Below are 10,601 nucleotides of genomic sequence, written 5' to 3'. Positions count from 1 at the left end.
TTTTAGAGCCACCTCCCTATATCGCCTTGTTGTCTTTCTCTTCCTTTCGATTAGGATGTTTTTCTATAAAACTAGAATAAGTGATGAAATAAGTGAGGTTGAATGCATCAATGCTGGGCAATGAAGATAACACTAAGCAGCTTTTAAAGATCTCTTCACACAAACATATACTTTTTTTAGATGACACAGATACATACTTCGGTACATGAGATTTTTTTTCGAAATGGGGATATCCCCGGGCATCGGTTGATGCACACAATTTTTTATTAAAATACCAATATTCAAGAGTTATAAATCATGGATCAACGACACACAATGTAACAGAGTGATGAACCCGTGCACTGTAGGTAGTGTTTTTCGTGCAATTACCCATCAAGGTTTTCGAAAGAAAAAAAACCTCCATCACGGTTCACGGCCACTTGTTGCGTCACGCGGTAAGTCCATAGCATCGCACGCACCCGGTGTAGTCGCCACATCCTTGTTTTGAGAAAACGTGACACAGCCGGTTCCTATCGCGTATAAGGCCAACACACACAATATACTGAACCTAATAAGCGTGGCAAAATGAATTTAACCATAAGCAGCGGGCCATCCGAAATTCATCCGATTGGCACCTTTCAGCAACATATAAACTCCATTTCTTATCACTGTCCTGCACTCCAGCTCCCATATGTTTCTGCCCATATCTCAGTTTTTCTTGTAAGATAATACCATCTTCTATGTATCTCAAATCATCGGTGCGTCGGAAGCTGCTCGCCGCCGAGGAACGCGTTGATGAGCTTCAGCCCTTCAGCGGGCTTGTTGAGGGGCACCAGGTGGCCTGCCCCTCTCACTGTCACCATGCTCATGCCATGGTACTCCACGAACCTCCCTGCAACCTGCAATTTGTTTTAGCTCCACATTTCAGCATCGCTGGCCACTACGTACTGATGCTCAGCTCAGTATGTTCACCACATGTTCAGAGAGTTCAGACCTGCTTGTCGAGGTACCAGGGCTGCCATGGGGTTTTGATCGGCAGACCCAGCGCTTCAACGCAGTACCGGGAACCAATCACCGGTACCCTGCCATCTGCGTCGCCGCTGTATCAATAAAAAAGAGCAGTATTAAGCAATGAGGTTCTAGGTTGGAGAAGTAGTGAATCTATGTTGCTTATGAACTTTAACACTTGATGTAAGGTTTTCAGAGAAGCTGTGGATTGTGCATGGTTCAAGAAGAGGCACACCTGTAGAGCCAGATTCTCATCCCTGCTTTGATCAGCTTGGTGTATATAGGTAGCACCGAAAACACCGAGAAGTTGTAAGAGTTTAGGATGGGGTCACTGCACAGAGAATGGATCAGCTCATGTTCTTGTTTTTCTGAAACTAGAATGAACTGAACAGCCCTTGGTCGACCCACCTGCAGACTTGATATTTCCCTGGAAGCAGCCCACTAACATTTGCATGGAATGCTTTCTGCACATCTTTCCTGTTGAAGTAGTCTTGCGCGTAGTTCGAATAGCACGGGTCATAGCCCGAGAATAACCGCCTCAGCCTCCCGAATTGCGCTCCCTATCATGTCAGAGATACATGTAAATTTCAAGTGAAAGCTGAAAGCTGAAACTTTCAGTTTCCATGTCACTTTTACCTGATGATTCGGAAAGAGTGCTCGGTTAGCGGAAGATGACGAGTTAAGGTCCAGGAGGCACTTGGGGGCATAGATATTGTATATGTCGACCAGATCGTACTGGTCGAAGACGACTGTCATGGCGGTATTGCAGCCATCCGTCCAGTTGGGGGTCTTGAAGTCACAGTTCTCCTTGATACTCTTATAAACTTCGTCTGACACAACTGCGTGGCTCCATGCATAGTCAGCGATCCCTTTGTAGTCATAGTAATCATCGGTGAGAGGGTTGCCAACCTGCAGTAGTGCATAGGTCCATTCTGAATTTTATATTCTGCATTGCTAAATTTCATAAATCTGAAACCTGAACCTGGCTCTTTTGACCATTTTTTTAAAAGGTTCGCATGGAAGTTAGTATAGTCGACCAAAACATATTCCTACTGATGGGAAAAATATTCTGAATTTTATAAACATGAACCTGAACTTGAATTTTAGATTCTGCATTGCTATATTTCATAAATCTGAAAACTGAACTTTTGACCATTTTCTTTTGTAAAGGTTTGCATGGAAGTTAGTCTAGTTGACAAAATCATATTCCTAGTGATGGAAAAATAATTGAAAGGAATTCATATTTGTATAAGATTCTTACCATGAAGCCCTTGAGGTTCACGTATGTGTTGGCCGTCTTGCCCTTGTTCCTATCATAGACAAGATCAGCAAGCTGTGGCACATAGTGACCTGCAGCACAGGACATTGTACAGAAAAGGATTCAGCTCTCATCTTCACAAGGGAAATTCTGTAAGGCACCTTCTGCTCCACTGCATGTGGATTTTCATTACTCCTTTGCCTTTTAGGAGCATGTGTTCAGTTGAGTGATCCAATTGGCCATTTCGAATCAAAAGATTGGGATCGTATTTTCGCTACAGAAAAGAGCTTTTAATTGGTTCAAGCAAAGTAATTTTACTAGTTTGGGTAGCAACCCTAAGATGTTTTTTTCTCAAATGCGGAAATCTATTTATGAAAAAACAGTGGTGAAAACATGATGCTTGAATTCTTTGAAACATGAATTGTTTGCATCTGAGATGCTGCGCTATGATTTATCATAATCGACAGCCCAGTGGACACTGGATAAGCTAAGCTGTCAGACCCGTTATACAAACTAAGTGATCGCTTTTCTTCAGTGGAAGTTCTGATTTGAGATAAGGTAATTACATTGTCTGATTCAGGAAGGAAGAGATGGTTGGTCAAAGACTAGTTGATGTTTCCCATTTCGAATTGATAACGCAATGTAGACAAACACTTTTCCTAAACTTCAGCTAGCTGATTTCTCAATTGGCCATCGGTCACATTTTGGACCATCGATCCCTCAGTCCGGCGCAAATCTCGACGCGTCCTCAGTGTTTGCTTGTTTCAGCGTCGCCCGTTTGGTTCAGTACCGGTTCCTTTTTTTTACCGAATCAGCGAACCGGTTTGGTCGGCGCAGCGTGTAATTTCCTCTCCCATCATTTCATCTCTGAGTCGCTATCAGGCAACTAGAGAGAGAGAGAGAGAGTAGGGGGTGGAGGCATAACCACAGCGAGGAATAGCGACGGATCGAGATGAATCGAAGAGGCGGGAGGAGCTACAGCCGGCGGAGGCCAGGGTACGTCTCTAGCCTTTTCCCCTATGGTCGCGGATCGGTCCGTTAATTCACGGATGGTAATCTGTTTTTCCCGCATGAATCCCCATGGACGACGAGTAGATCACTGTGAGCGGAGAGGGGATTTGGAAATTTCAGGGTGGTGGTGTTTTCGATTTCGCGACGTCTCTGTTTTCCCCATTTTACAGGTTTCCAGCCAAATTCATCCATTGCGATCACATCTAGCTTGTTATTCGTGTACATGGGTAAGCCAAATCTGAGCGGGAGTGTTCAGTCAAGAGATAGTTGCAATTTCAGTTAATCAAATGAGTTCATCAGTTATGCATTCTTGGTTGCTCATTCTATTCACCGGTTGGTTGTTGCACTTGTCTGCTTAGTTTGTAGTCAATTGTGTTCAATTCAATGCTTAATTGTTTCAACACCATATAGTGCTTCTAAAAAAGTTTGCTAGAGCGGAAAGATCAGGAAAGGTTGATGTCCAAAGGTTGTTTGAATTTCTCAGAATTTGCACTTCTAGTCTTCTCTGGTTGCTTGGTAAGATTTCCTATTTTTTAAAATTTGATTGCTCAAGAATATTCATGATACAAGGAACGTATAAATAGGGAGTTGTTGACATTGAGCTATATTCACTTATTCATGATCCAAGCTGTTTTGTGCTCTGGTCCTTAACATAAAATTGTTTGATTTTTTGCATCTGTGTATAGCTGGTGCTATGCCCTAATTTGTCGGAAAATATTTTTTGTATTGAGGTTCTTCTCTAGTTTGATTCAACCACAAATACTTTTCATGTACTTATAGTTGGTTACTGGTATGAATATACTGATGTGCTAAAGTACTTCTATCTTTTCAGTCTAGCCACTAACTGCACTAGGCATTTGAGCCAAAGTCCATGATGATGCCCCACCCAGCTTAAGTGGATGAGGTGGTGCTGGCAAATGGCCTCATTGGAAGTGTGCTATAAGACTATCTTTGGTCTGCGTGAAAGAAGGGTATTTCTTTTTAAAATATTGCATAAATGGGTGCTTTGACAAGGGAAATTATATGTAGGGCTCTTTTTGTTGTTTTGGACTATAATCCCTTGGTAATCATCTTAGACGTGTCGCTCACAATTCCAATAGCAACGGCTCCTGACATGGTTATCCACGATTGACATTTTTAGCTTTTTTTTTCTCCTCTCCAGGTAGCTAATTCCTTAAAACTCAGATTAGCATATTGCAGGTTTGTAAAAAACATAGTTCTAACCACACTTGATGAACTAATTCGTCAGCTTGCCTTCCTTGCTCTGTTCAAATGAAGTGCATGCCATGTTTAGATATCAATCTCAGTTTGTTTTTCTTGTTGTCTTCAACGATGTCCATGCCAAGTCCTTTGCGGATATGGGGTGGTTCATCATCCCAATCTTCTGGCTTGTCCCGCATGGTTCCCCAACATCGCCGTGTCGTTGGCCTTCTTCATACTTTTACTAATTGCCAGTAAGTGAGGGATTCGGTTGGAGTTCAGCTAGAAATGTGCTCAACTAGATTCCTTAATCCCTGCTCAATCCCTCTCAAAGTTGAACATACATGGAAGAAAATATAGCTACTGATACGAATAGAGAAATAAACTAAGTGACAGTCTTACTACAACTTGTGTTCTCGTATTGTGTTAGCCAAAATAAATAGCACTTTCTTCGGTTATGTTTCTCTGTTCATCTTCTTTAGTGGCTTAAACAAAGTTTTCTTCAGTCACGGTGTGTGTAAGATGTATGTGCTACTTCTGCTCACATTTCATGTGTAGTATGACGATATAGACAAGTCAAGGCAACAAAAAAGGCCTCTAATTACTTCTTGAGAAATATGTCAACTGCAGTTTGAGACCAAAAGACTTTTATATCCATAATAAATGTGTAGTATTAACTAGCTCGTCGAATGTCGATGTTTCGGCAAGGATGCCTCCTGCGACTCGTCGTTGTTTAATTTTCAATCTCAGGTCTAAAGCCGCCTGATGGTTACTAGAACCGTGCAGCGAAAGTAATAAATTTATAATTTATCATTCTTTCCTCTATCTTATGTTTTTCATTCTTCATTCTTTTTCTCTTTCATTTCTTAGTGTTGCTTTTCTATTATCTCAGTTTTCCTATTTCTTCATTGTTCAGTCGTCTTGCTCTCTTCCTCATTCTTCAGTCTTATTTCTCTATTTTTTCTGCATTTCATTTTTTTCTTTATTCTCCAGTCTTCTTTCTTCTTTTTCCAGTCACCTCAGTTCTTCCTTTATTCAGTCTCTCATTTCCTCAGTCTTTCTTCAGTTTTCACAACAATCTTGCTTTTAGTTTTCTGTCTTTTCATTCATCTTGTTTTCCCTCTATTTTTAGTTACTTTTATCTCTTTGGTTCACTTTAGTCTTTCATTACACTCTGTCATAGTTCAGTTTTATTCCTCAGTATTCTCATTCTTCAGTCTTAATCTTTATTCTTCAGTACAAGTTCTATCGGTCTTAATTTCTTGTGTTATTTTTTTAGTTATATCAGTTACTCGGTTCTTCAGTTTTCACATCTGTCTTTATTTCACTTTTTAGTGTCTTCATTCATCTTGTTTTCTCTGTTTTTAGTTACCTTTTATCTCTTTTGTTCATTCCTCAGTTTCTTTGTTTTTTTTTTGCTCAGTTTGATTCACTTCAGTCGTATGTATCATATTTTCAGTGATGGGATGTCAGAACTGTCCTTGCTAACTTTTTCTAAATTTATTTCCTCGCAGAAATTGTATAAGCTAGACATGTATCTCCTAACCTAGTACAGTATAGGGTACTGGGCTATGATAAGGCATGCGAGTGAGATCTCGGGAAATGCTGGCCCCCTAGTATGTGTCCTCCGCTCCTACGCTATGAAATATGAACACATACTGCACCTGTTTCAGTTGCTCCACAAGGTGATAACAAAATGAAGAATTACTCTATGTTGTTATTTTAACTTGATGTTGACAGAAATTGAGAACATATATGTCATTTCTTATTTTCTACTGGTTATGAAGTGTGAGCAGATGGATGTGCTCCAAAGCAGCACACCTCCACCATCTCTGACACCACGGACTCCATTACTGAAAGCAGATGGATGTGCTTCCGAAGAGTCTGCAGATCAAGCACTGAAGTCATTCTTTTGTTCAGCCTTTTCATTTTAGTTGCTTAGATTGTTCTTCAGCTTTTTTAGTTTCTCGGTTAAGCGGAAAATGTGTTGACTCACTTCATTGCTTTGGTTTAGATATCTTTTTCCATCTTCATGATGCTTGCATTTAGGTACGTCGTGTCCTCTTTCCTCTGCAGGAGTAAGTTCCTCTTCATTTACTAGTTTCTGCAGATTGGCAAGATACCCTTTCAAAAAATTAAGGCATTGAAAGCCTTTTACTTTTTTATTTTTCTAATATTTTGTTATCACTTACCAGGTTGACGATTGGATAACTTTCTTGCATCAGGATCAATCGTTGACAGGGTTAATGATTCACACATTCTTTCGGATGTAACATCCAGCGAACACAGTCCAATTGAATTTGTACTGAAGCTCTAGGAACTCTCGGTCGCTTGGGAAATGCTTTGTCAGGCTGAAACCATCCAAGTTGTGGCAGTGATAGCATCTACAGAATATCAATGTGCTGCAAGTATTTGCTTCCGTTGAGTGTCTGCTATCAAATGTTGGGTTAAGTACTCCCAGGTTTGACAGTCAAGTGGTGCAAGTATTTGGACCTCAAATATGGTCAATGTATGTCTTAATTCATACTAAATTACTAATGCACATGCTCATCTGTCAGATTGAACTTCTTCTATGAATGAATGAGTTGTTTACTAGAGCTTCGTACTGCAATTAGGTTCTGTTCAGTTCTGCACTTTATGAATGATGAAGTTCTCCCAGCTGTTCATAATCAAGCTGCTCGTAAGAGTACCTTGTGCTATCTCCACTTTGCAGTGCATATAGCCGTTATTTGCAACATAATGCTCTTATGTACTGGAATAAAATACCAGATTTGGTCCAGAATTAAATTGGGTGGGATGAATTACGGATACCATATTTGCTCCAAAACTAAACCGGACAAAACCCCAAAACAGGAAAAACCAAAAAAGGTAAACAAAAATCTGACTTAAGGCGAATTGGAAAATCATCTAGCTGATGGTTAGACACTCCCAAAAAGAATACTGAGAAGCCCACGTGTGTGAAAAAGAAAAGATGCATCGTTTCACCAAATTTACCACCCGGCACGTCTTCTATTTGTTTCAGGTTCCTTTTAGCATCTAGCTATAAATTTGTAATTGAAAGGTAGAATTATTTTATTGCTATTTTCTGATTAAAGGGGCCACACGTCCCAGAATTCACAATTTCATTAAGAAATGGGATTAAAAAGGCAGAATTCCAAATGTATATTTCTTATAAAGTTCTCTTGGTTCATTGAATTACCTGCATAGCTCTCTCCTGATATGTAGAAATCTCTGCCCTTGTACTGAGGAAATCTCTTGTACCAATTCACCAGGAAACTATAAGCATCCTCGGCTACAAAAAGGATGGCACAAGATCTCATTTGTGAACATGTGACTACTACATGGAAACTTAAACTCATTTATTTGGGCAAAGAAAATTATTATTAAAAAATCAATTTACCCACGAAATTATCATTCAGTTTGGTGAGGTCAGAGGATGTGTTCGTGTAGGAGAAACCAACCCCAATAGGAGACTCCAGGAACAGCAAGTTAGCCTCTGAAAAATGAAAAACCGAAAGCTCAAAAAAAAATCAGAGTTGTTCATCAAACAAGGGTAAAAGAACAATCCATGAAACCATGCTCATCACCTTGGTTCCAAGCGTATTTGTTGATGTCCAGTGCTTCTCCTTTTTTGTCAACTCTAAGAGGCCCTAGCTCAGATGCAGCTCCATAGCCGATCGATGAGCAACCCGGTCCTACAAACATATCATAATAGTTTAATGTTATTCATAGAAAAAAGAAAGGGCGTAGGAACATAATTTATACTCCTAGCTATTACATGATAATCAACCTGAGGAAAAACATAAGAAGGTTTAAATTTTTGATTGGTACAAGAACAGAGGTCCTGGCTAGTCTGTCTAGTTCTACTTAATGCTTGGTCATTCTTTACAGCAATTAAAGAAGCAGTACAACTATGCATGGAAAATGTAACAGTGCTGAGTTTCGGAAGGCTCCGCCGGCGAATGTAACAGTGCTTTTGCATGGAGTTTTCTGGATCGGTGGTATTCGGTCGTGCGCACCCATGCTTTTATTCCGACCGATTGGTTCTGGAGGGAGCGGCGTGAAGCTCTTTTTCTGTGTTGACATCAAGTGACTATGGATCCATGATGAAAGTCGGAAGAACAGAATTTCATGAAGGCCGGAGGGGAGGACTAGCTAAGGGAGGTTCAAGTCTCCGCGCTGTTGAGGGACTTGCTTGGTGTTCCGGGCTTCACAACAGCGGTATGAAAGTGGGGGCGACAACACAGGTGAAGTTCGAGTCCTACCTTTCGGGGTGAAAACCCAAGGTCTGGCCTTAACTGGTTGTGCCTGGCAATGACCTTGTTGGAGGCATTGTTTTGAGAGCGGGGACTATCTTCAGGGTGAAAACCTAAGATCTTTGATCGGGCGACGACGGTGTTAGAGCACTGTTCCTTTCTTGGAGGCGTCGTTTTTGTAGAGTCTGTTTTTTAGGTGTTGTCTTGGCGGTGGATGTATTGCTGTTGTTAGGCCCGAGATACTGTACGGGACTTTTGTTTCTTAGTTTTCTTTTCGTTTTTTGGCTGTGTGCATCCGTAGTGCCATTAAGGTGGTGCGTTGTTGCAGAGGCTGGGTGTAATTGGTATCTTTTGATATTAATATATTCCCTTTATCGAAAAAAAATGCATGGAAAATGTGACTTCACTAAAGCAACTAAAGCTTCGTACCCCTACTTCGATTTAATGGTCATGATCATTGTTCAGAGCAACTCAAGAAGTAATCCAAGGTACACTAGAAACCAAGTAATTAATCAAGAACAGATACTGGCAGGGTAAGTGAGACAAATACATGGAAAATACAGAAGATGTCGATTTAAGGGGGAAAACCTGCCAGGTAAAAATCCATATCACAACTCAAACAGTATAGAGGAATATGCACAGGAAATTTCAGTCAGCCAATAAAGATAGCACGAGAAAAACAGTACAGTAGCAACGCAAAGTAGCAGAAAAAATAATGATATGTTTGAAAAATTATTTCAACTTGGGTAACGAAGTTAAGGTGTGTATAGAGGTTGACCTCCATTGAGCCAGAGGAGGAGAGGCTTGTGCTCGGGAGTGGATTGCGCCTCGAAGAACCAGTAGAAGAGCGCCCTGCCGTGCCGCTCGTCGACGGTGACGTAGCCCGAGAACTGTGAGAGCCCAGGGCTCGCCGGCTGCCCGGGCAGGCGGGCCACCCTGTCAGCCTCCTGCTGGACGCTGCCGCTGCTGGTAGCAGCGTTGGCGGTGCCGAAGATTATGATGAGGAGAGCACAGACGAGCGGCGTCGCTGCCATTGATTGTGCCGTGCGATGTCTGGTTGAAGAGAGGAGAACGGAGAGAGGGGGGGGCTTTTTCCTAGCTACTTGGTGGTTTAGCATGCGTGCGAAATGTGAGGATGGAGGGGCGGAGCTATTGCTGCCATTGCCATGGAGGGTGCGGTGAGGAAGGAGAAGATCAGAAGATGACAGTGGCTCATCTTGGAAATATCCGCGTGTGGGGTTTTATTTGGGGCTTTGCTCTTGGACTGTATGGGTTAGACTGGTATGCATAGGGACGAGCAAATTTGCTCCGCCATCTTGGAGCTGCCAAATCCCATCGCTATCGGATATGATGGTTCATTCAACCATTTTGCCAAGTGCTAACGGGTGACTTTCCAAGAAATTTACATGGGATTTGCAATCCTTTTTCTGTATAACAGTTATTGGATATGTAGATTAATCCAATAGGAAAATTATATGCTCATTTGCATTTTATTCATAGGAAATTAATATGGTTCAATCAATTAAGATAATTTTTTATGTTCACTATTTGAGTATTCCTACAAATGAAAAATAGCTACATAAGTACATTTTATTTTTATATACACATGTACGAGTACATGAGTATCAGCTTGATATTCATGTAGAACTACATGAGTATATAAAAATAGATTGTATAGTAATTATGTTCTCAAGACAAGCATACATCACACACATACACATTACAAATGGTACCATTAATGTTCATATAGATCACAAAAGTAATAGTCGATGTTATCTTTATTCGCAGAGGTGTGCTTCTGTGTCCCCTCCTCTTCCATCACCACTAAAATGAAACATATAAGTTAGTCCTCGAAGAGGTATCGAAAGATCCTGACCGTCCACAGGAGA

At 41.0% G+C, this 10,601-nt stretch overlaps 1 protein-coding gene across 1 annotated transcript; it reads right to left on the bottom strand.

Moving 5' to 3' along the window:
• Positions 1–329: 329 nt before the first annotated feature.
• LOC124707896 (serine carboxypeptidase-like 26) lies at positions 330–9,969 on the bottom strand. The gene is made up of 10 exons (XM_047239589.1): positions 9,491–9,969; positions 8,044–8,151; positions 7,857–7,952; positions 7,656–7,748; positions 2,249–2,337; positions 1,624–1,896; positions 1,396–1,547; positions 1,223–1,318; positions 974–1,079; positions 330–878 (listed from the first exon to the last, which is right to left on the bottom strand). The coding sequence occupies exons 1-10, from the start codon at positions 9,828–9,830 to the stop codon at positions 732–734; spliced, it is 1,500 nt and encodes a 499-aa protein (XP_047095545.1). The 5' UTR covers positions 9,831–9,969; the 3' UTR covers positions 330–731.
• Between the last annotated feature and the right edge of the window lie 632 nt (positions 9,970–10,601).

The sequence above is a fragment of the Lolium rigidum genome, chromosome 4, assembly GCF_022539505.1.
Source record: "Lolium rigidum isolate FL_2022 chromosome 4, APGP_CSIRO_Lrig_0.1, whole genome shotgun sequence".
Lineage (NCBI taxonomy): Eukaryota > Viridiplantae > Streptophyta > Magnoliopsida > Poales > Poaceae > Lolium > Lolium rigidum.
This window is presented reverse-complemented; position numbering and strand designations above follow the sequence as displayed.